The following is a 26440-nucleotide window of genomic DNA, read 5'->3' as shown; positions in this document are numbered from 1 at the left end:
AACACATGCAGAAGACATTTGCTCTCCGACGCTAAGAAATAGTTAAATCCAGTCCCTCTGTAGAGCATCTCAGAACATGCTGGCCAGCACTCTTCCTCGAAGCCCAGGTTAAGCAGACTAAGAAAAGTTGTCTTTGTCAATTCATGTGCTCATAACAATCTACATTTAACATTACATTTAAGTCATTTAGCAGACGCTCTTATCCAGAGCGACTTACAAATTGGTGCATTCACCTTATGACATCCAGTGGAACAGCCACTTTACAATAGTGCATCTAAATCTTTTAAGGGGGGGGGGGTCAGAAGGATTACTTTATCCTATCCTAGGTATTCCTTAAAGAGGTGCGGTTTCAGGTGTCTCCGGAAGGTGGTGATTGACTCCGCTGTCCTGGCGTCGTGAGGGAGTTTGTTCCACCATTGGGGGGCCAGAGCAGCGAACAGTTTTGACTGGGCTGAGCGGGAACTGTACTTCCTCAGTGGTAGGGAGGCGAGCAGGCCAGAGGTGGATGAACGCAGTGCCCTTGTTTGGGTGTAGGGCCTGATCAGAGCCTGAAGGTACTACATTTCCATTGCAGTTCAGACCTTTTTGATGCATGTCACATGGGCTTCTGGTTGTACTCACAAATCATGGTTATCAGTAACCAAATTTTCAGGGCAGACTCAACTTGCCTGACTGCCATAAATTGGGATTTTCTGTGTGCTTTGTCTTTTGCTTAAGGTACATGCTGAGTTTCAGAGAATCACCAACCAGAGCCTGCAGCAGACGTTCTACGCTGCCTTAGACCACCACACACCCCGCCTGCTGACCCTGTTCAGGGAGAAGGGGGGGGAAGTCCACCACCCATGGAGGGAATTCTCAAGCATCCTGAGAGTGTACAACGAGCAGGTCAGTGGGATTCACTTGATCAGGGATGGACAATCTTGGTGTGGCTGCAGACTCTTGTTTCAACCAAGCAGTGACACACCTGATTCAACTTGATCAACTAATCTTCAACCAAGACTTTGTTTACTGCTTGGTTGGAACAAAAGCCTGCAGCTACACCTGCTTTTTGTGCATAAGATTGGCCACCCATGCGCTACATGGACATGTGCTTCAACTATTATCTGTGACTGGAACCAGATTAGATCACTCCTATGTTGGGGTTGACGAGCTCAACTTACTGGATTATTTAAATGCTAAATGACATTGTGAAATGTGCTCTCTTTAGTTCACTTCACAGGGAGAAAAGAACATCACCGTGGCCCGTTCTGCAGTCCTGGCTGGTCTCCCTTTGTTGTTACGAGAGGATAGTTCTGATGTCTTCAAAATCTGCGAGGTAGCCACCTGGTTTTACAGCCTGTACCATTATCAACGCATTCTTTCGTATTGTGTTTTTTAAACTTAGTTTTTTCCTCTGTCATTAAGGTGGGAGAACTCAGCAACCCTGGTATTCTGGATGGAGTTTCCATTCTCTCAGTGGTGGGCCAGCACAATGAGGTGGTGGGTGGTATACCCATCAGACCAGCGCATGTATCCATTGTCCTTGAGGATAAGATCGTCATGACTAACTCCTGCTCCTGGCCAGACGCTCTCATGGTTGTTTTTGGGCTACTCTACTCCCTCCATCTGGACTACCCCAAGGCCCTGGGCAGCACCTTTGAGTTCATGCAGAAAGTCTTCCTGAACCTCGACGATGGAAAGCTGAAGCCCAAGCTGCTAGCACTGAAAAATGAACTGTTGGCCTAATTCTGTAGTGATGAGATGGAATTTTACTTTCAGTGACCTCCTATATGCCGAGTGAGTGGTTTGAAAACAATGGTTGTTTTTGTTTGGTGTGCTTTTTATATTTTTGTACCTTTTTTGTGAAGGTAATGGATTTGGTGTTGTATTTCAATTCACTTATAACCCTTTCATGTGCAAAGAAGACACAGGTCAGTCAACACATTAACTTATAACCCTTTTATGTGCAAAGAATACACAGGTCAGTCAACACATTAACTTATAACCCTTTTATGTGCAAAGAAGACACAGGTCAGTCAACACATTAACTTATAACCCTTTTATGTGCAAAGAATACACAGGTCAGTCAACACATGAACTTATAACCCTTTTATGTGCAAAGAAGACAGGTCAGTCAACACATGAACTTATAACCCTTTTATGTGCAAAGAAGACACAGGTCAGTCAACACATTAACTTATAACCCTTTTATGTGCAAAGAAGACACAGGTCAGTCAACACATTAACTTATAACCCTTTTATGTGCAAAGAATACACAGGTCAGTCAACACATTAACTTATAACCCTTTTATGTGCAAAGAAGACAGGTCAGTCAACACATTAACTTATAACCCTTTTATGTGCAAAGAAGACACAGGTCAGTCAACACATTAACTTATAACCCTTTTATGTGCAGAAAAGACAGGTCAGTCAACACATTAACTTATAACCCTTTTATGTGCAAAGAAGACACAGGTCAGTCAACACATTAACTTATAACCCTTTTATGTGCAAAGAATACACAGGTCAGTCAACACATGAACTTATAACCCTTTTATGTGCAAAGAATACACAGGTCAGTCAACACATTAACTTATAACCCTTTTATGTGCAAAGAAGACAGGTCAGTCAACACATTAACTTATAACCCTTTTATGTGCAAAGAAGACACAGGTCAGTCAACACATTAACTTATAACCCTTTTATGTGCAGAAAAGACAGGTCAGTCAACACATTAACTTATAACCCTTTTATGTGCAAAGAAGACACAGGTCAGTCAACACATTAACTTATAACCCTTTTATGTGCAAAGAAGACACAGGTCAGTCAACACATTAACTTATAACCCTTTTATGTGCAAAGAATACACAGGTCAGTCAACACATTAACTTATAACCCTTTTATGTGCAAAGAATACACAGGTCAGTCAACACATTAACTTATAACCCTTTTATGTGCAAAGAAGACAGGTCAGTCAACACATTAACTTATAACCCTTTTATGTGCAAAGAAGACACAGGTCAGTCAACACATTAACTTGCCACATACAGTAGATCTACGACACAGTTTCTCTACCTTTGTTATACAGCTGCAAAACCCCAAAATGTATTCTAGAAGATTTCACCTTTGCAGACATTCCGACTGGCACCAAATAAATGTTGATAAAATGTTTATTAAAGTGTCTTTACCTGCTATTGTCTATCTTCTCTGGCAGTGTTGCGTGATCCTGGCCTTCTATCTGAATTCTAAATGCTCACCAAGACACAGGACTATGTCTTAACTGTTCTAAAAAACTGAATATACACTGAGTGTACAATATTGAGTTGCACCCCCTTTTGCACTCAGTACAGCCTCAATTCATCAGGCATGGACTCTACAAGGTGTCAAAGCGTTTCACAGGGATGCTGGCCCATGTTGACTCCATTGTGTCCACCAGTTGTGTCAAGTTGGCGCGATGTCCTTTAGGTAGTGGACTGTTCAGAGATGACGTCTGTGTGTGTTCTGTCTGACTCCTGTCCAGCTGAGGTTTCTCCACACTGCCGGCACAGCTACATGTCAACTTGATGCAAACACTGGTATCTGTGAGGCGGTTTCTCTGTCAACACAGCTCACTGGTTTGTCTGTCTGTCGTTGGTCTGTCTGTCTCTGGTATGTGTGTCTGTCGCTAGTCTGGGAGGTAGTGTTGATCGCCTTCAGGGTTCTCTCAGACACAAAGGTCTCTATGTGTGTGTTTTTGTGTGTGTGCAAGTGAGTCTGTGTTCTTAATTACATGGCGCAACATGACAGCATATTTCTCAGCTTGTGAATGGATGAGTGAGTTAATGAGTGAGGGTTTATATGTGTGTTTTCCTACGACTAAGGGAGTAGCTATTGGATTTCAGTGTCATGCAGCCTGAGCCCTCCCCCTTTGACTGACACTGAGAATACTTCACCAGATTGGCAAAAACAAGAAACATTGAAACGCCTGTGACTCCAATTAGTATATAATCAAGGCAGCCTGTCAGTCAGTCCATGGCTCTGTGATCACAGAAATAGTTCACTTACCGGTAGAACACACAGCACCATTGACAGAAAGTCTTGCCTGATTGAACGCCAAGGGAAGCCTGGTACATAAAGGTCCATTTACTTAGAAATTACATGATAAAATGGTAATTACACTGTAATAATTTGTTTGGTGAAACTTCTGTGTATTACACAAGCTGCAATTATGGACAGGCCATGTAAAATTACATCTATTTATTCTATGCAACCTATTTCTACATCTTTGACATTGTCCTTCTCACTTGCCCTGGTGAAGGATGGCTCTAAGAATATCTCCCTGATGTCATCAGAATGGAATGTCAGGATCGTCCTGTAGATGCTACAATACGGAATGCTGCCGACATACTTATCTAAGGTGACTTTAAACGCCACACAACCAACTTACCATGGAATTTCTCAGCTCAACATGAGGGCAGGAGAAGGCTAATAGCACTTGCCAGTTAAACACTGTGACACTAATATACCTGTTTGCTTCTTTACTACTAATGAACTCTTGTTGAATGCATGTTATTCCTATGGTTAATACAGAGTACAGTAGCTTTTCTGAATGGTAACATGGCTGACTATACAGCACTATAAACAGAATATAAGGCAAAGACACACCCAGTCAGTTCCTATCTGTAAATAGAGGTCAAAGTAAAATAGTTTTATGTGAATAGTCAAACCGTAGCATGCTAACATAGTACGGTCCAGCTGCATATGCAATTACCATGTAAATATTGCATGGTTTTAACTTCACTTGGTATAAAGAGGGAATTGTAAGTCACACCATCACATGTACTGTATGAAGAGGATGAAGTTGCCTCTTTGTGGTTGAAACATTATTAATACAAACTATAAGAGCATTTATTCTAAACAGCACAGAGGCATTTGTCACATTTAGCCTAGAACACATTCAGCCCTGAGCTTCTAACAGCATCGGTAAATCATACGCTTCCAGCTCCTATCAGTTTCCTTCTTTCTTTTACAGTGTGGTCTGGAATGTTGGCTGTACAGGGCTGGTGCTACACAACTTTCATGTCTCACACTCATCCCATACATATGTCTCCTATTAGCTACACTCACCCAGAGAGAGAGAGGGAGGAAAGGGAAGGAGAGAGGGGGGGAAAGAGGAAGGAGGGGAGGGAGAGAGGGAAGAAGAGAGGGAGGGGGAGAGAGGAGAGGGAAGGAGAGAGGGAGAGGAGAGGGGGCGAGGGAAGGTAAGATGAGAGGGAGGGAGGGAGAGAGGAGCGATGATAGGGGAAGGAGAGAGGGCGAGAAGGAGGGAGGGAGGGGGCGAGGGAAGGTAAGATGAGAGGGGGAGAGGGAGGGAGGGAGAGATGAGAGGGGAAGGAGAGAGGGCAAGGAGAGGGCGAGAAGGAGGGAAGGAGAGAGGGAGGGAGAGAGAAGGGAAAGAAAGATAGTGAGACAGTTGGGTGAGGGAGAAGAAAGGAATTCGATATACAGTACCAGTCAAAAGTTTGGACACCTACTCATTCAAGGGTTTTTCTTTATTTTTTAAATTTTCTACATTGTAGAATAATAGTGAAGACATAAACTATGAAATAACACATGGAATCACGTAGTAACAAAAAAACTGTTAAACAAATCAAAACATATTTTAAATTTCTACAAAGCAGCCACTCTTTGCCTTGATGACAGCTTTGCACACTCTTGGCATTCTCTCATCCAGCTTCATCTGGAATGCTTTGCCAACAGTCTTGAAGGAGTTAACCACATATGCTGAGCAATTGTTGGCTGCTTTTCCTTCACTCTGCGGTCCAACTCATCCCTAACCATCTCAATGGGTTGAGTTTGGGTGATTGTGGAGGCCAGGTCATCTGATGCAGCACTCCGTCACTCTCCTTCTTGGTCAAATAGCTCTTACACAGCCTGGAGGTGTGTTTTGGGTCATTGTCCTGTTGAAAAACAAATGATAGTCCCACTAAGCGCAAACCAGATGGGATGATGTATTGCTGCAGAATGCTGTGGTAACCATGCTGGTTAAGTGTGCCTTGAATTCTAAATAAATCACCGACAGTGTCACCAGAAAAGCACCATCACACCTCCTCCTCCATGCTTCACGGTGGAAACCACACATGAGATCATCCGTTCACCTACTCTGCACCTCACAAGACACATCGGTTGGAACCAAAAATCTCAAATATGGACTCATGAGACCAAAGGACAGATTTCCTTTGGTCTAATGTCAATTGCTTGTGTTTCTTGGCCCAAGCACGTCTTTTCTTCTTATTGGTGTCCTTTAGCAGTGGTTTATTTGCAGCATTTCAACCACGAAGGCCTGATTCACGCAGTCTTCTCTGAACAGTTGATGTTGAGATGTGTCTTTTACTTGAACTCTGTGAAGCATTTATTTGGGCTGCAATCTGAGATGCAGTTAAGGACAATAACAATAACTGAACGTATCCTCTGCAGCAGAGATATCTCTGGATCTTCCTTCCCTGTGACGGTCCTCAGGAGAGCCAGTTTCATCATAGCACTTGATGGTTTTTACGACTGAACTTGAAGAAAATTTCAAAGGTCTTGACATTTTTCGGATTGACTGACATTCATGTCTTAGAGTAATGATAGACTGTTGTTTCTCTTTGCGTATTTGAGCTGTTTTGGCCATAATATGGACTTGGTCTTTTACCAAATAGGGCTATCTGCTGTATACCACCCGTACCTTGTCACAACACAACTGATTGGCTCAAACGCATTAAGGAAAGAAATTCCACAAATTAACACCTGTTAATTGAAATGCATTCCAGTTGACTCACTCATGAAGCTGGTTGAGAGAATGCCATGAGTGTGCAAAGCTGTCATCAAGGCAAAGAGTGGCTACTTTGAAGAATCTCAAATATATATTTGATTTGTTTAACACTTTTTTGGTTACTACATGATTTCATGTGTTATTTCATAGTTTTGATGTCTTCATTATTATTCTACAATGTAGAAACTATTACAAATAAAGAAAAACCCTTGAATGAGTAGGTGTGTCCAAACTTTTGACTGTTACTGTATGCTTTATGTGTGTTTTATATAAAAACCAAGACAGAAATGCACGTGTCTGTGTGTAGAGAGAGAGAGAGCGAGAGAGGAGAGAACATACTGTACACAACCACAGAGACCCATATATTTCCCCCCAAAAATGATGTAGTTTATCTTTTTCCTTCATTTGCATCTCGTTTCACAATAAAAAACTAAAGAAACCGCCATACCATGAAAATGTAATAAAATAACAATACAAATAATATGTATATAGAATTATCAACAAACAGACAATAATAATAACAATACTATTAATTGTTAACATAATATGACACTTCTTAATCGCTGATCTCATGCATACTCATACACCACCCGTCCGTTAGGAAAGAGAGGGCGATTACTAAAAATAGAACCAGGAGTTCAACCAGTTCAGAATAAGGGCCTAGCTACATGCAATGACATAAAAGAGAGCCTCATGTACACATTCTTCCTGGCATAAGGTCATTTACACCAGACTGTACTGCATTATATTGCTGCTCCAACCTAGTATACTGTACAGGGCACAATACAAAACTGGAGTTGAACAACATACGCTGTGATGCGCCCAGAGTCTGGGGCTATGGTATAGTACAGACAACACAGACTGTGAGCAATGTTTTCACTCCTCTCATCCCTCTCTCCCTTTTTTCATCTGGTTTCTCAATCAGTTCATTTCTCCTCAGGTTCCTATGGTATGATGCTTCCTTCATTGTTTTAGTGCTTCCGTTTTGTTGTTTTCTTCTTCCTTTGCAGATATTTCCTCCTTTGGGTTTGTCATCCGTGGGCTTGTTCCCCCTCTTTTTCCTCCCTTACAGGGTCTTGTCGCTTTCCTTCTTTAAGTGGCTGAGGAAGAGAGAAGAGACTGTATGAGACAGGGTCAAGGATGACACACACACACACACACACACACACACACACACACACACACACACACACACACACACACACACACACACACACACATACACACACACACACACACACACACACACACACATCTCCACCAGACACAGTCTCCCCACACCCCACCCAGCTCCCCTGGTCCCATTAGTAGCTACCTGTAGTACTCGTCCTGGGTGAGGGAGTGGTGGTGGTGGTGGTGGATCCACTGCTGTTCCAGGGCCAGTCTCTGGATCTGCAGCTCTGCGCTCTGGGCCTGCTGCATGGCCTGGAGCTGGTGGGCCGCTGACATGGAACCTGTCAGAGAGGAGGGCTGGGGCAGCTCACGGAACGGAGCGCCTGGAGGGGGAAGGAAAAGGGAAGAGGAAAGGGAGAAGAGGAGAGAGGAGGAGTGGAGAAGGGGAGAGACAGATGAGAGGAGGAGTGGAGAAGAGGAGAGACAGGTGAGAGGAGGAGTGGAGAAGGGGAGAGACAGGTGAGAGGAGGAGTGGAGAAGAGGAGAGACAGGTGAGAGGAGGAGTGGAGAAGGGGAGAGACAGGTGAGAGGAGGAGTGGAGAAGAGGAGAGACAGGTGAGAGGAGGAGTGGAGAAGGGGAGAGACAGGTGAGAGGAGGAGTGGAGAAGAGGAGAGACAGGTGAGAGGAGGAGTGGAGAAGGGGAGAGACAGGTGAGAGGAGGAGTGGAGAAGAGGAGAGACAGGTGAGGAGTGGAGAAGAGGGGAGACAGATGAGAGGAGGAGTGGAGAAGAGGAGAGACAGGTGAGAGGAGGAGCGGAGAAGAGGAGAGACAGGCGAGAGGAGGAGTGGAGAAGGGAGAGACAGGTGAGGAGTGGAGAAGAGGGGAGACAGATGAGAGGAGGAGTGGAGAAGGAGATAGACAGATGAGAGGAGGAGTGGAGAAAGGAGAGACAGATGAGAGGAGGAGTGGAGAAGGGGAGAGACAGGTGAGAGGAGGAGTGGAGAAGGGAGAGACAGGTGAGAGGAGGAGTGGAGAAGAGGAGAGACAGGTGAGAGGAGGAGTGGAGAAGGGGAGAGACAGGTGAGAGGAGGAGTGGAGAAGAGGAGAGACAGGTGAGAGGAGGAGCGGAGAAGAGGAGAGACAGGCGAGAGGAGGAGTGGAGAAGGGAGAGACAGGTGAGGAGGAGTGGAGAAGAGGGGAGACAGGTGAGAGGAGGAGTGGAGAAGAGGAGAGACAGGTGAGAGGAGGAGTGGAGAAGGGAGAGACAGGTGAGGAGGAGTGGAGAAGAGGAGAGACAGGTGAGAGGAGGAGTGGAGAAGAGGAGAGACAGGTGAGAGGAGGAGTGGAGAAGAGGAAAGACAGGTGAGAGGAGGAGTGGAGAAGAGGAGAGAGGTGAGTGGAGAAGAGGAGAGACAGGTGAGAGGAGGAGTGGAGAGACAGGTGAGAGGAGGAGTGGAGAAGGGGAGAGACAGATGAGAGGAGGAGAAGAGGAGAGACAGGTGAGAGGAGGAGTGGAGAAGGGAGAAAGAGGTGAGAGGAGGAGTGGAGAAGAGGAGAGACAGGTGAGAGGAGGAGTGGAGAAGGGAGAGAGGTGAGGAGGAGTGGAGAAGAGGAGAGACACGTGAGAGGAGGAGTGGAGAAGGGAGAGAGAGGTGAGAGGAGGAGTGGAGAAGAGGAGAGACAGGTGAGAGGAGGAGTGGAGAAGAGGAGAGACAGGTGAGAGGAGGAGTGGAGAAGAGGAAAGACAGGTGAGAGGAGGAGTGGAGAAGAGGAGAGAGGTGAGTGGAGAAGAGGAGAGACAGGTGAGAGGAGGAGTGGAGAGACAGGTGAGAGGAGGAGTGGAGAAGGGGAGAGACAGATGAGAGGAGGAGAAGAGGAGAGACAGGTGAGAGGAGGAGTGGAGAAGGGAGAAAGAGGTGAGAGGAGGAGTGGAGAAGAGGAGAGACAGGTGAGAGGAGGAGTGGAGAAGAGGAGAGACAGGTGAGAGGAGGAGTGGAGAAGAGACAGGGGAGAGGAGGAGTGGAGAAGGGAGAGACAGGTGAGAGGAGGAGTGGAGAAGGGAGAGACAGGTGAGAGGAGGAGTGGAGAAGAGGAGACAGGTGAGAGGAGGAGTGGAGAAGAGGAGAGACAGGTGAGAGGAGGAGTGGGGAAGAGGAGAGAGGTGAGTGGAGAAGAGGAGAGACAGGTGAGAGGAGGAGTGGAGAGACAGGTGAGAGGAGGAGTGGAGAAGGGAGAGACAGGTGAGAGGAGGAGTGGAGAAGGGAGAGACAGGTGAGGTAGATAGTGACAGAAAGATAGTTAGGTATCATATTCATCATATTCACAGACAGGCAGACAGAAAAATAAACAAACAGACTGAAAAAACAAGCCTTTCCTCACCGAAGAGCTGTTGTCGTAGCACCTCGCTTTCAGTGAGGGGGTGTGCCAGGATGGGGGTGCCCAGCGTTGCCCCTGGGTAGGGCAGGCGGGCCAGGGGAGACCCCGACGCCAACGGGTCCATCAGGGGGTGCACCCCGCCCGCCGCTAGGGGCCAATGATGTAACAGGAAACACAAGGAGATATTTAATAAGAGTCACAGAATCAACAACCACGTTAACATCAACATCTGTAACAGACAGGATGAGCTTTCTCAGGCCCAGCTCAAAAGAGCACTAAATAGTAGTGTGTAGATCACAGTACAAGATCACAACTGTGGTAGTGTTAGCAGCAGTGGGTACCTGTGTCTTGCTGGTGCAGGTGCAGGTGGGAGTGGATGTGTGAGTGCTGGTGATGATGAGGCGTGACGTTCAACATCTGAAGACGCCCCGGAATCTCTCCTCCTCCACTTCCACCACTTCCACCACTTCCATTGCTTCCCCCTCTTTCTCTTTCTCTTTCTCTCTCTCGCTCCCTCTCTCGTCCCCTCTCTCCACCGGCTGGCAGCCCCGCTCTGTCTCGCTCTCTTTCTCTCTCCCTCTCTCCACTCCTCTCTCTCTCAGAGGTGGTGGGGGAGCGAGTAGGAGGGGGGTAGGTCTCAGGAGGGGCGGTCACCGGGGCAGGGGCAGGTGGGGGGTGAGATGGGGGGAGGGAGCTGGGAAAGGAGTGCGGTGCGGGGTGATGGAGGGATGAAACAGGGTTGGAGGAGGGTGGAGGAGGAGCGGGCAGAGGTGCAGCTGCGGGGGCCGGGGGTGGAGGGGCTGGTGCAGGGTGAGAGGGTAGCGAGGGAGGAAGCAGGGAGAAAGGGGGAGGGTTGGAGAGGGACTGAGGGGCGGGAGGAGGGTTAGGGAGGCGACTCACTGGGGCTAACGCTGGGTTCTGGAGGGGCGGTGGAGGAGCCTGGGGAGGAGGGGTGCCGTAAATGGACACCTCACCTCCACCCCCTCCCCCCAGCAGTAGGGAGTGAGCATGTGCATGAGCGTGTGCGTGGGCATGCGAGTGGGAGTGGGCGAGGGCGAGAGCCGTAGGATCTCCCAAGGAGCCCGGCTGGTACACCCTGTCCTCACTCTTAAACTCAAACCCCGGCTTCATGCGCTCACGGTGGGCTGCCACTGCATGGGGAAACCCCATCCCCCCTAACCCTGCACCACCCATCCCCCCATGTCCTCCTCCATGCCCCCCTGGCCCTCCCTCCATACTGCCCCCATAGAGGAAACCCAAGATGGCTGCCGCTGTGGCTGCATCAGCAGGCATGTGATGTGGGTGGGCCAGAGCATGGTTCTGGAACTGGGGGAGGAAGAAGGAGGGGTGGACATGGGGGTGGCCATGAGGGTGGCCATGATGGTGAACATGCGGGTGTTGGTGTTGGCGACTAGCCCCGAGGGGGGACATGGCGTGGGGCCGGGCGTACTCGCTCAGGGTCCGCAGTGCCGGGGTGTCAGGGCCCAGGTACGGCCCTCCTAACCCTATCCCCAGAGCCCCCTGTGGGCCAACCACCGTCGAACCCCCCATTGACTGCATGAGGAGGGAGTGTGGGATGTGTTGAGAGAGGGAGGGGTGGAGATGGGAGGGGTGGAGGTGAGCGTGGGGGTGAGGGTGGGAGTGGTGCTGCTGGGGGTGAGGTTGAGGGTGAGACCCAGGGTTAGAAGAAGAGGAGTTAGGGTCTAGGAGGATGGAGGAGGAGGGGAAGAAGAGAGAGGCTCCCTGGCGTTGTATATTTGCATTGTTATTGTCCTTCTGTTGCTGCAGGGAGAGAGGGAACGGGAGAGAGGTAGCATTTAAAGAGACAAAAAGGAGAAGGAAATTGAGCATTGTGTCCGTCTGCTCATCGCCTCCCCCTCCCTGCCTCATTATACTCACTTGTAGATGCCTCTCCAGGTCCCGCTCCCTCTCTCTCTCCCTCTCTCGTTCCCGCTCTTTCTCCCTCAGGTCTCTGGCCCTCTGCTCCACCTCTCTCCGGGCTCTCTCGATCACCTCGTTCCTCTTCTTCCACAGTTTGGAGCCGTCCAGGGGGACGAAGAGAACGTCGCTGCGGGCGCAGGAGTTTCCACTGCCCCGATCTAGAACCCTGTGGAACCTAGAACCACATCAGCAAAATATAACCAATTTATGCATCAGATTTTGTTCCCATATGATGATACTATCTTTATTATCTGGCAATGTCTTCTGTGATAGGTGCTGTTGTCTTTGATATACTGTAGGCCTATCTACAAAACATCTTCTGTGATGGGTGCTGTTGTCTTTGATATACTGTAGGCCTATCTACAAAACATCTTCTGTGATGGGTGCTGTTGTCTTTGATATACTGTAGGCCTATCTACAAAACATCTTCTGTGACAGGTGCTGTTGTCTTTGATATACTGTAGGCCTATCTACAAAACATCTTCTGTGATGGGTGCTGTTGTCTTTGATATACTGTAGGCCTATCTACAAAACATCTTCTGTGACAGGTGCTGTTGTCTTTGATATACTGTAGGCCTATCTACAAAACATCTTCTGTGACAGGTGTTGTTGTCTTTGATATACTGTAGGCCTATCTACAAAACATCTTCTGTGACAGGTGTTGTTGTCTTTGATATACTGTAGGTCTATCTACAAAACATCTTCTGTGACAGGTGCTGTTGTCTTTGATATACTGTAGGCCTATCTACAAAACATCTTCTGTGACAGGTGCTGTTGTCTTTGATATACTGTAGGCCTATCTACAAAACATCTTCTGTGACAGGAATACATTTCTCAGCCCCTTTATCTAGAAATAATAGCGGACATATTATGATAAGTTCCAGTGACAAAAACTGTTGTTAGAGTGACATATGATGGAGCCCTTCTGTTGCTATGACACCTATCCCATCTCACCGTGCTGATTGGCTGGCGTGGATCGGAATGTCCACCGGCTTGGGCTCAGGGGAGGGACTTCTCAAAACAGGAGGTGGGCTTTCACTCTCCTCCCTCTCCTCTATTGGTTCCTCCTTGATGACAGGTGGGGGAGGTGGACCTGTGGACGAATCAGAATGCCCATCTCTAGGAAGTGAGGAGCTACAGCCAGGGGCCGAAGTGCCAGTGTTGTTGCCGGGGTTACTAAGAGGTGGGGGTCCTTTTGAGGCGTTTTGAGGTGAGAGGGACTGAGAGAGAGAGTTGGTATGGCTGCTGCCACTGCTACTGTTACTATTGCTGTTAGTCGGGACCAGGTTGTTCCCACTATTCCCATTGGAGTGGTAAGGGCCGCTGAAGGGGGCGTGGCTGTTCAAAGTGCTGTGGAAGGGTGAGGGCCGACAGCCAGGTGACACACCAGAACCAGGAAGTGACATGTTGGCCCCGGAGGAGGAGCCTGGCGGGTAGGAAGGAAACCCTCCCATCTGATTGGTCAAGGGGTTTAGTAAAGGAGAGAGGGGTGTTGCAGGAGTCTGATTGGAGGAAGGGTAATTTGCCGGACGAACGTGATTGGGTCCCAGGCCAGAGGGAGGTTGGGGCTGAGCGAGGGAGGTTTGGGGAGTGGGGAGAGGGGGAGGAGGCGGTGGAGGAGGGTAAGGAGCATTCGGAGGGTGTCCATGAGGAGTGGAGGAGGAAGAGGAGGGAGAAAGGGACGGGGGTTGGGGGGGACCGCCACGGTTTTGGTAGAGAGACGACTCTCGCTGGTTGGTGTCCCTCTCTCGGTCCCTGTCTCTGGGCTGCTGGGCTGGAAAGTGGGGGTGGGGCAGGTGGGGGATCTGAGGTCCACCTGGGTAGTCTCGGCCCAGGTTTGGAGTCATACCGGGAGGGCTGGGGTACTCACGGGCTGGGCCGGTGGAGGGTGGACCACCAGGGGGATAGTCCTTGGCCCCAGGAGGGTACTCTCTGTGGAAGTGTTCTGGTCCAGAGGGGGGACTGTGCCTTGTCTGTGCCTGGTCCATCGATGGGGGGTAGTCTCGTTTGGAGGTGCTTTGAGGATGTGGGTGGGAGGGTAGGGCAGGGTGGCTGGGGTTGTTTTGGGGTGAGGAAGGGGGGTCGCGGTTTAGCATGGGGGCTGCAGGTAACCCACTGGTCGAGCTTGGGGGGTTTCCTAGGGGGAGGGGGTTATTATTGGGGTTACCATTGCCCCCCGCCTCTCTCATCTGGCCTCCAAACTCGCCCCACCGCCCCCCGTCTTTGTCTCTGGGGTGCCCCCTTCCTCCCCCAGCACCGGTGGGTCCAAACTCTCTGTTCTGATTCTCATTACGATTCTGTAAAGGAAACTCCCTTCCTCCTACATCCCTCTCTCCCTCCCTCTCTCTATCTCTATCCCTCTCTCTTTCTCTGAACCCCCCTGGTCCAAATTCTCTTCCCCCAGGACCCATGGGGGGGTCTCTCCCAGAGCCCTGAGGTCCCAGGCCTGGGTACTCCCGGTTCTGACCCCCAAACTCCCTCCCTTGGACCCCATTAGGACCCCCCATCCCACCAGAAGTGCTGCTGTTACTACCACTACCAGCCGAGAAATCCCTACCTATCTCCCTTCCCCCATACTCCACCCTCACTCCCCCCCTCTCCCTCTCGCCGGCCGCCCCCCTCTCCCTTTCCCCTCCCCCGGAAGCGTACCTGGGGAGGTACTCCTTGTGGGGGTGGGGGAGGTAAGGGGGGTGGGAGGAGGACGAATGACGGGAGGAAGGGGGGTTGTAGACGGATGGCAGTTGCTGCTGCTGCACTGGGGGTTGGTGCTGCGGCTGGTGAGTTTGGTGGTTACCAGAGTAACGGTTGTAGCCCCAGCTCCCCTGGCAACCGGTTGCGGTGCCTCCCTGCCATCCGGTGGGGCTGTAGTGGTGGGGGTGGGGCGGGGGCTGGGAGGGTGGTAAGGGGCTGGTTTGGGGTAACAGAGAGGGAGGAGCCGTCTTGTTGTCCATCAGTTTCTCACCTTTCTCCATTTTCTCTCTCTCTACCTTGACTTCTGAGGGCAGGTTCTGCCCCCCTAGTTCTAAGGGTTTCAGCGCTGGTGGAGGAGGAAGGGGTGGTGGAGGGGGGTGTGGAATGTTGGGGTTGCCGTGGGGATAGTCTCCCCCGGCGACAGTTGCCTTGGTCACGCACTGCGCTTTAGCTTTGGAGTTCATTCGATTGCCACTGTGCACAGTGTCAGCGCTGGCCGGTCCATACTCCATCTTGCTCACCAGCTTGGAGTCCTGTGAGAAATAGGACTTCCTGCCACTATTGTTGTCATTGGCTGAATCCCCTGCTCCGCGGAGAGAGGGAACAGGAGCAGAGGAAGAGATGGAGGAGGATGGCAGCTTCAGAGATGGACTGTCCTCTATTCCTCCATCCTTCCTTTCTCCATCTCCGCAAGACTCATCCCCTCTCCCCTCTCTGGCTGCTCTCCTTTCCTCTCCTCCTGTCTTCCCCACTCCTCCCTCTTTCCTTTTCTCCCGTTCCCCCTCTCCTTGCTTTGGTGAGTCTGGACCATCAGAGTCAGAGTCTAAACTGGCAGGAGGGGAGGCAGAGAGACTCGGGGAGGAAGATCGATTGTCCTGGTCGATGTCCCGCCCACTGCTCAGACTATTGGCCAAGCTCCCTACAACTGAGCTCCTACTGCCCTGGGATTGGCCATCCTCGTTGTCACTGTCACGTGACTGTCTGGGAGCCGAGGGTGGGGGCGGTATAGTGGGGGGAGTACTGTCAGTTGAATGAGTTGAAGTCGGTGGGTTGGTGGCAGAGGAAGAATCCTGATGACATAAGGTGAATATGAGGAAAGTATATATTAATTAAATGTTGACATTAAAACATCCTAATTCAACCTAGTGGTGCAGTTCAACATCACGTTACACTAACCTGGACTTTCTGCCTCTTTGGTGGAGGCACAAGTTCCTCCCCTTCACTCTCTGACGAATCATGGCCTTGCGATCTGTGATTGAAGCGACTGACAGCCAATTCCTCGCCAGCAGCTCTTTGCTACGATACAGAATATGCATGCATATAATTTTTTAAAGTAAGAAAGACAAACTCACAGAGATGACACTGCAGGTAAAGCAGTATAAAACACACCACATTGGCACTACAATTGTACGTATAAGGCAACCATGGTGGTGATGACTCATACAGGCACGCAGACACACAACTTCATTAAGGCTTATATGTAGATCAATATCTAATGACTGACAGCCTCTTCTCACACACACACACACACACACACACACACACACACACACACACACACACACACACACACACACACACACACACACACACACACACACACACACACACACTTTACTATAGACAAATATAGATGGAAAGACTACATGACAAACACAGCCATAAGGAGAAAGAGACTGCCATTACTAGAGACGGAGGGACAACATAACAAGAGTTTCTTATGGAGAACATGGGAAAGAACAAACATAAAACATGATAGGCTCTCACCGTCTGCCTGTCGTTTCGTTCTGCACGAGAAGGGCTGGGATGCGGGCGTCTACCCCTCCTCTCCTCGTTGCTTCCCCCCCGTCTCCGCCCACTGCGCATTGGCATCTGACCCGCCAGGGGTGGAAGGGGCAAGATGGAGGAGAAAAGGAGAGAGGAGGAACAAACGAAGAGCAAGAAGGGGAAATGGGGTATGAGGGGGGTAAAGCAGGGTAAAGGGAGGTAGAGGGTGGTTAAAGGGGGGTAGAGGTGGGTAAAGGTGGTAGAGTGGGTAAAGGGGGGTAGAGAGAGGTAAAGGGGGGTCGAGGGAGGTAAAGGGGTCAAAACAATAAGTAAAGAGAACAGTAGAGGACAAAACCAAGGAGGAGGAGGGGAAAATAAAAATGTGAGGGATAGAGAGGGCAGAAAGGAGGGGAAAGGGGATCAGGAAGGGTAAGGGGGAACGAAGGATGATGAAATATGGAGGGGGCAGGAATGAGGGAGAAAGGAGAGAGGATCAGTAATGGGTGGGGGAGGGAAGAGAATGAGGAGGGAAAGGAGAGAGGAGAAGAGGAATTGGGAGGGTAGAAGGCGGCAAGAACGAGGAGAAAAGAGAACAGAGAGAGGAATAATTATGACATCAATGTCCACACAGAATATACACACAGAATATACACACAGAATATCTTAACTTCAAAAGTCTTATTCATTATAAATTATGTCAAATATAACATCACTATCCATCTCTGTGCAATATAATACAACAAATTAACAATAAAGAAATCTGCAATCTGACCCACACATGCACACTCAGCTACACAGGGGAACAAGGTTGAGATGAAGGAAGCCATTGAAACAGTTCATACCGATTCTTTGTGAGTTCGAGTTTTCATCGTTACTCCTTTATGATGTCCATCCCTCCCCACAGGCCATAGCAGTGAATGAAGTGGTGTCCTTGTCTTTCTCTGTAGGACTGAAAATCACCTCACCACCATCTGAGCTTCTACAACCTGGAAAAAACACCACAATGATGAATTCTCTACCTAACCAGGCCAGTCCCATTGAATTAGGTAGCATCAGAAAACCCATACAAGTAAAATACAATGATACAACAACCATAAAACAACACATTATTTTACAGGACACGTTACAGTGCACCATCAATCATAATAACAAATGCTGTACACATATCGAAGGATAAATATTGAATAATCTATCGAACAGTAACATCAACATTACAACTACAGTTATAGAGAATTCCTTGCAATGGTGGACTGATTAACTAGGCATGGCTTTGAGTGCATGTACAAGTCAAGGATCCTCAACACAGCCATGCTACAGGAAAAACGATATCTGACTCATATCACACTTCAATACTGAATGGATGCTTTGATGAGTAATACACCGCAGTTCAGTTCATTCTGAAGAATCACAGTAAAAGGAAAACTCCACCCAAAACAATATTTTGATATTTGTTTCATTAGTCCATTGTTGATATAGTCCCAAAATGTTTTGCATGTCAGAAATCAAGTTTTCAAGATATATAACTTTAAAAAACAGAAATACAGCCGGTATGATGCATTTTGATTCATACTGCCTATATCAACAATGGATTAATGAAAATAATACCAAAATATAGTTTTGTGTGGTTTTCCTTTAAGGACATGGAATCTGTACACAGATGTATAGATACTGTTGTGTATGACAATAAACACATTTGGAAGAAAATATTGTGTGCACAGATTATTCCCTTATGTTGATGAACATTGGTACTTGGATAATGTACAGCACCTTCCCAAAGCAATTGGATGTGTGTTTGAGTTCAGAATCACCTCAGTTGTTGTTTAAGCCTGGGTCAGAAAGGGTTTAAGCTGTTATAGCCATCTCTATTCGATACTGAACCTCAGGTAACCAGCGGGGCTATACCAGAACCACATTAGCTCCTTACCTACCCTACAGGAGCCCAGCCCCAGACTAGAGGTCGACCCATTCATCGGAATGGCCGATTAATTAGGGCCGATTTCAAGTTTTCATAACAATCGGAAATCGGTATTTTTGAACACCTTTATTTAATCTTTATTTAACTAGGCAAGTCAGTGAAGAACACATTTTCAATGACGGCCTAGGAACGGTGGGTTAACTGCCTTGTTCAGGGGCAGAACGACAGATTTTTACCTTGTCAGCTCGGGGATTCAATCTTGCAACCTTACAGTTAACTAGTCCAACGCTCTAACCACCTGCCTCTCATTGCACTTCACGAGGAGCCTGCCTGTTACGCGAATGCAGTAAGCCACGGTAAGTTGCTAGCTAGCATTAAACTTATCTTATAAAAATCAATCAATCAATCAATCATAATCACTAGTTAACTACACATGGTTGATGATATTACTAGTTTATCTAGCATGTCCTGCGTTGCATATAATCGATGCAGTGCGTATTCGCGAAAAAGGACTGTCCTTGCTCCAATGTGTACCTAACCATAAACATCAATGCCTTTCTTAAAATCAATACACAGAAGTATATATTTTTAAACCTGCATATTTAGCTAAAAGAAATCCAGGTTAGCAGGCAATATTAACCAGGTGAAATTGTGTCACTTCTCTTGCGTTCATTGCACGCAGAGTCAGGGTATATGCAACAGTTTGGGCCACCTAATTTGCCAGAATTTTACGTAATTATGACATAACATTGAAGGTTGTGCAATGTAACAGGAATATTTAGACTTATGGATGCCACCCGTTAGATAAAATACGGAATGGTTCCGTATTTCACTGAAAGAATAAATGTCTTGTTTTCGAGATGATAGTTTCCGGATACGACCGTATTAATGACCTACGGCTCGTATTTCTGTGTGTTATTATGTTATAATTAAGTCTATGATTTGATAGAGCAGTCTGACTGAGCGATGGTAGGCACCAGCAGGCTCGTAAGCATTCATTCAAACAGCACTTTCGTGCGTTTTGCCAGCAGCTCTTTGCTGTGCTTCAAGCATTGCGCTGTTTATGACTTCAAGCACATCAACTCCCGAGATGAGGCTGGTGTAACTGATGTGAAATGGCTAGCTAGTTAGCGGGGTGCGCGCTAATAGCGTTTCAAACGTCACTCGCTCTGAGACTTGGAGTAGTTGTTCCCCTTGCTCTGCATGGGTAACGCTGCTTCGAGGGTGGCTGTTGTCGATGTGTTCCTGGTTAGAGCCCAGGTAGGGGCGAGGAGAGGGACGGAAGCTATACTGTTCCACTGGCAATACTAAAGTGCCTATAAGAACATCCAATAGTCAAAGGTATATGAAATACAAATGGTATAGAGAGAAATAGTCCTATAATTCCTATAATAAATACAACCTAAAACTTCTTACCTGGGAATATTGAAGACTCATGTTAAAAGGAACCACCAGCTTTCATATGTTCTCATGTTCTGAGCAAGGAACTTAAACGTTAGCTTTCTTACATGGCACATATTGCACTTTTACTTTCTTCTCCAACACTTTGTTTTTGCATTATTTAAACCAAATTGAACATGTTTCATTATTTATTTGAGGCTAAATAGATTTTATTGATGTAATATATTAAGTTAAAATAAGTGTTCATTCAGTATTGTTGTAATTGCCATTATTACAAATATATTTAAAAAATCGGCCGATTATTTGGTATCGGCTTTTTTTGGTCCTCCAATAATCGGTATCGGCGTTGAAGAATCATAATCGGTCGACCTCTACCCCAGACCCAAACCTGCATGGGGTTAACAGTCTGATAATTCATTCATTCATAGATTCTAGGGCTGGGAATGACTAGGGACCTCACAATACGATATTATCATGATACTTATGTGGTGATACGATATGTATTGCAATTCTCACGATTCTATGTTTTGCGCATCGACACTGTTGTTTTATTGTGATTCGATGTTCCAAAAATATAGCTCAGACAACAGACCATGAGAAAGCGAGTTTTGATCAGTCATGGGAAAATAATATTGCAATATTGTCAAAACAATGCGATACAATATATCGTCAAAAATAATATCCCAATATGTAACTGATTTTCCCCCCATCACTAATAGATACAGGTAATTGACCATGACATGCAACATATATGTCCAACTCATTCACCCCTTCATTCAATAGGGTAGTAGACTATGAAATAGGACACAGGTTGTACAGGTCCAACTCATTCACCCCTTCATTCATTAGGGTAGTAGACTATGAAATATAACAGGTTGTACAGGTCCAACTCATTCACCACTTCATTCATTAGGGTAGTAGACTATGAAATATGACACAGGTTGTACAGGTCCAACTCATTCACCCCTTCATTCATTAGGGTAGTAGACTATGAAATATGACACAGGTTGTACAGGTCCAACTCATTCACCCCTTCATTCATTAGGGTAGTAGACTATGAAATATGACACAGGTTGTACAGGTCCAACTCATTCACCCCTTCATTCATTAGGGTAGTAGACTATGAAATATGATACAGGGTGTACAGGTCCAACTCATTCACCCCTTCATTCATTAGGGTAGTAGACTATGAAATAGGACACAGGTTGTACAGGTCCAACTCATTCACCCCTTCATTCATTAGGGTAGTAGACTATGAAATATAACAGGTTGTACAGGTCCAACTCATTCACCACTTCATTCATTAGGGTAGTAGACTATGAAATATGACACAGGTTGTACAGGTCCAACTCATTCACCCCTTCATTCATTAGGGTAGTAGACTATGAAATATGACACAGGTTGTACAGGTCCAACTCATTCACCCCTTCATTCATTAGGGTAGTAGACTATGAAATATGACACAGGTTGTACAGGTCCAACTCATTCACCCCTTCATTCATTAGGGTAGTAGACTATGAAATATAACAGGTTGTACAGGTCCAACTCATTCACCCCTTCATTCATTAGGGTAGTAGACTATGAAATATGATACAGGTTGTACAGGTCCAACTCATTCACCCATTCATTCATTAGGGTAGTAGACTATGAAATATAACAGGTTGTACAGGTCCAACTCATTCAACCCTTCATTCATTAGGGTAGTAGACTATGAAATATAACAGGTTGTACAGGTCCAACTCATTCACCCCTTCATTCATTAGGGTAGTAGACTATGAAATATGATACAGGTTGTACAGGTCCAACTCATTCACCCCTTCATTCAATAGGGTAGTAGACTATGAAATATGACACAGGTTGTACAGGTCCAACTCATTCACCACTTCATTCATTAGGGTAGTAGACTATGAAATATAACAGGTTGTACAGGTCCAACTCATTCACCCCTTCATTCATTAGGGTAGTAGACTATGAAATATGACACAGGTTGTACAGGTCCAACTCATTCACCCCTTCATTCATTAGGGTAGTAGACTATGAAATATGACACAGGTTGTACAGGTTCAACTCATTCACCCCTTCATTCATTAGGGTAGTAGACTATGAAATATGACACAGGTTTTACATGTCCAACTCATTCACCCCTTCATTCATTAGGGTAGTAGACTATGAAATATGACACAGGTTTTACATGTCCAACTCATTCACCCCTTCATTCATTAGGGTAGTAGACTATGAAATATGACACAGGTTTTACATGTCCAACTCATTCACCCCTTCATTCATTAGGGTAGTAGACTATGAAATATGATACAGGTTTTACATGTCCAACTCATTCACCCATTCACCCAGTCAAGCTCATGTATACTGAATGAGGATATAAATAGAATAGTGACACACTGGGTGAAATGAAGGGATATATTTAGCCAGGTAGTTAGCACTGACAATGAAGCCCCTTGTCTTCAACCCATCGAGCAGTAAACACACAGATTCAGTGTGTGTGTGTGTGTGTGTGTGTGTGTGTGTGTTTGAATTATCACAGGTACAGTAAATCCGATGGTGGCACCATTACTACATATATTAATTATTAGTGCATACTGCATATGTTGACTTATTCATACACTCACACACTGTATACAAACAGTTACAGCTGTTAGTTACAGATTCACACAGAGACACACACAGTGTATAGTCAGTTAGCATGAATTCAACATCAGGTGAGTGTGTGGGACCGACTCGCTTTGAACCTGGACTAAGTGCCACAAGACTCTGTTATCCTGCTGAGCTAAAGCCTAGGCATTAGCCCGGAGAGCTAACACAAGTCCATGTCTCAGACTAGGCTACTCATCAGTCATCAAGCTATCTTGGTTCACAGAACCCCCTCCTTTACATGTGCAATGTGCATAGCGCTATAGTGACTTTTCCCATAGACATGTTGTCTACTATATTGCAATAGTTAAAGAATTCACAATTCCACACACTCAATGATAAACATTGAGCCATCACTTGTACTACGGAATCAATATTTGGAGAGTGTAGGCCTATGGGCCCAATGTAAAGCAGAGGAGGGAGGCTAAGGATCCCAATGACACAGATACTGTATACAGTCAGTGTATATCTTAGTCACAGGTGGCTGGCTGCTACTATTCATGGATTCATTTGCTGGTCCCTGGCTGTGGTCCATCAACACTAAAAGCAAACAGCATTTACCATAGCTTATAATAATCACACAATGTACAGCAATGGTCAAACACAGACACACACATACAGTGGGGAGAACAAGTATTTGATACACTGACGATTTTGCAGGTTTTCCTACTTACAAAGCATGTAGAGGTCTGTAATTTTTATCATAGGTACACTTCAACTGTGAGAGAAGGAATCTAAAACAAAAATCCAGAAAATCACATTGTATGATTTTTAAGTAATTAATTTGCATTTTATTGCATGACATAAGTATTTGATACATCAGAAAAGCAGAACTGAATATTTGGTACAGAAACCTTAGTTTGCAATTACAGAGATCATACGTTTCCTGTAGTTCTTGACCAGGTTTGCACACACTGCAGCAGGGATTTTGGCCCACTCCTCCTTCGGGGCTGTCGCTGGGCAATACGGACTTTCGGCTCCCTCCAAAGATTTTCTATTGGGTTCAGGTCTGGAGACTGGCTAGGCCACTCCAGGACCTTGAGATGCTTCTTACGGAGCCACTCCTTAGTTGCCCTGGCTGTGTGTTTCGGGTCGTTGTCATGCTGGAAGACCCAGCCACGACCCATCTTCAATGCTCTTACTGAGGGAAGGAGGTTGTTGGTCAAGATCTCGCGATACATGGCCCCATCCATCTTCCCCTCAATACGGTGCAGTCGTCCTGTCCCCTTTGCAGAAAAGCATCCCCAAAGAATGATGTTTCCACCTCCATGCTTCACGGTTGGGATGGTGTTCTTGGGGTTGTACTCATCCTTCTATTCCTCCAAACACGGCGAGTGGAGTTTAGAGCAAAAAGCTCTATTTTTGTCTCATCAGACCACATGACCTTCTCCCATTCCTCCTCTGGATCATCCAGATGGTCATTGGCAAACTTCAGACGGGCCTGGACATGCGCTGGCTTGAGCAGGGGGACCTTGCGTGCGCTGCAGGATTTTAATCCATGACGGCGTAGTGTGTTACTAATGGTTTTCTTTGAGACTGTGGTCCCAGCTCTCTTCAGGTCATTGACCAGGTCCTGCCGTGTAGTTCTGGGCTGATCCCTCACATTCCTCATGATCATTGATGCCCCACGAGGTGAGATCTTGCATGGAGCCCCAGACCGAGGGTGATTGACCGTCATCTTGAACTTCTTCCATTTTCTAATAATTGTGCCAACAGTTGTTGCCTTCTCACCAAGCTGCTTGCCTATTGTCATGTAGCCCATCCCAGCCTTGTACAGGTCTACAATTTATCCCTGATGTCCTTACACAGCTCTCTGGTCTTGGCCATTGTGGAGAGGTTGGAGTCTGTTTGATTGAGTGTGTGGACAGGTGTCTTTTATACAGGTAACGAGTTCAAACAGGTGCAGTTAATACAGGTAATGAGTGGAGAACAGGAGGGCTTCTTAAAGAAAAACTAACAGGTCTGTGAGAGCCGGAATTCTTACTGGTTGGTAGGTGATCAAATACTTATGTCATGCAATAAAATGCAAATTAATTACTTAAAAATCATACAATGTGATTTTCTGGATTTTTGTTTTAGATTCCGTCTCTCACAGTTGAAGTGTACCTATGATAAAAATTACAGACCTCTACATGCTTTGTAAGTAGGAAAACCTGCAAAATCGGCAGTGTATCAAATACTTGTTCTCCCCACTGTATGTGCACATTAACTGTTTCTCGCTCTCAAACACATGAAATCATTCAAATTAAATATGTGATGAATCGCAGCATGTCTTTAGCCCGTGTAAGTATGCAGTTACACAACTCACATCACCGACAGACACCGAGAAGCAGGCACCGCAACGGTTCTCTTTCTTTCTTCTCCCGCTACTGTTATTGATACACAGGCAGATGCGACCGGCTCTGCTATTCTGTACAACAAGCGAGCTACATCGGAATAGACTACACCGACGATGTAGACGCTATGTGCAATAGCACATATTGGCTAACACTGATAATGCAGATTAGAATGGGTCCTGTGTCTATCTATGCCTGTTGTGTTTCTCCCATAGGGTACTATTTTTTTTCTCCATGTCTTGAAAAAATAATTCGGAATAGAATGGCGAATGGCATTCTTTACCAACTCACCGAGACGCCTTTTCTCGTTGGAATGTGAGTACGTCTGTTGTGCGTTGTAACCTAACACACATTTTACCCGGTAATGAATTACACATAACGCATGATTATTAACGCACAAAGAAAGGGGAGAAGACACAAACGTGGCCAACAAGAATAGCAAAAATATATAAGCATCCATTTTCCCTTCTCCTTACCTGATATCCAGCAATGCGTGTTTCCTTTCACTCTCCCTTTCTTTAACCGTCTCTCTCGGTTTATACTGTACGTTGACATACACACATAGGAGCAGCACGCGCACCTATAAACAGAGGCTGCTAGATCATATTGCAACGGTTCCGCAAATAATGCAGAATTTTCTCTCTCCTTCCCAAATCGTTGCAGGAAAAAAACGGGGTGCCGCTGAAGACTGTACGAATTGATGCGTACGTTTGCCTCTTCCCCACCCCCTTCTCTTTCTCCCCCTTCCTCCGTCAAGACGACTTGCACTTTTTGCGGTAGGTACAGTCACAAAATCTACTGAGGGCGAGCAAGGGATGCACTTCGAGGGAGAGAGAAAGAGAGGGCGAGGAGGGCGTGATTTGCATATTCTTAAGGAATGGGGGAGCGAGAAGAAAGGGAGGCAGGGAGAACGAAGAGGCGCAGAGAGGGCCAACACTCAGAAGAGGGAGGGGAGGGAAGGAGAGAAGTCCCTTTTTCAGTTTTATCTTCCCCCACTCCAATGTAGGATCATTGTGCATTCGCCTACTATAGGCTACTTTTCACTTTAACTGTGCATTGGCCCACTAAAGGCTACTTTGCATGGATCCTTTATACACACAATAACTCTCAAGTTACAGAATCTTACCTTCTCTCCCTTTGTTCTGTAATTTCTCCCCATCATTGTATTGATGGGCACATGGCTACAGCATGCAGCCCAACGTGTAGTCAAACAGCATCGAACTGCATCATGCCATTATAGCCTAGATAATAGTGCATTCTCAAAGTTTCCGTGTCCATTCTATTCATGCCTAGAACAGGGTTCTTCTTTGTGTATAAACCTTTCCCCTAAAACCTAGGCCGAGGCCTACCCCGTTTCTTCTCCTTCCACCTCTCTCTCGGTCTACCTCTCTCCTTTACTCTGCCCAGTGTCGGGGAGCTAGCTACAGTGTGTCCAGTCAAGCGGTTCTGCAAACCACCTCCCTACTCTCTCCTTTCG

At 46.6% G+C, this 26440-nt stretch overlaps 1 protein-coding gene and 1 long non-coding RNA gene across 4 annotated transcripts; one reads left to right on the top strand and one right to left on the bottom strand.

The window, feature by feature from the left end:
• Nucleotides 1-342: 342 nt before the first annotated feature.
• LOC139573365 (uncharacterized) lies at nt 343-3165 on the top strand. The gene is made up of 3 exons (XR_011674579.1): nt 343-885; nt 1208-1315; nt 1405-3165. It is a non-coding gene; the product is annotated as an uncharacterized lncRNA (long non-coding RNA).
• A 1683-nt stretch (nt 3166-4848) lies between these two features.
• Nucleotides 4849-26427, bottom strand: atn1 (atrophin 1). 3 transcript variants are annotated; one of them, XR_011674578.1, is made up of 10 exons: nt 25440-26055; nt 17505-17648; nt 16663-16767; nt 16072-16191; nt 13159-15965; nt 12163-12379; nt 10605-12045; nt 10267-10423; nt 8088-8268; nt 4849-7872 (listed from the first exon to the last, which is right to left on the bottom strand). XR_011674578.1 is itself a non-coding variant. In XM_071396720.1 (10 exons), exons 2-10 carry the CDS (start codon nt 17529-17531, stop codon nt 7839-7841), a joined length of 5076 nt encoding a protein of 1691 aa, XP_071252821.1. In that variant the 5' UTR covers nt 17532-17648; nt 26090-26427; the 3' UTR covers nt 4849-7838. The 3 variants fall into 3 exon arrangements, 2 of the variants coding, with proteins under 2 accessions (XP_071252821.1, XP_071252820.1); XM_071396720.1 differs by lacking the exon at nt 25440-26055 and adding an exon at nt 26090-26427 and having other exon boundaries at nt 10267-10410; XM_071396719.1 differs by having other exon boundaries at nt 10267-10410; nt 25440-26051.
• Nucleotides 26428-26440: the final 13 nt, after the last annotated feature.

The sequence above is a fragment of the Salvelinus alpinus genome, chromosome 4 (genome assembly GCF_045679555.1).
Source record: "Salvelinus alpinus chromosome 4, SLU_Salpinus.1, whole genome shotgun sequence".
Lineage (NCBI taxonomy): Eukaryota > Metazoa > Chordata > Actinopteri > Salmoniformes > Salmonidae > Salvelinus > Salvelinus alpinus.
This window is presented reverse-complemented; position numbering and strand designations above follow the sequence as displayed.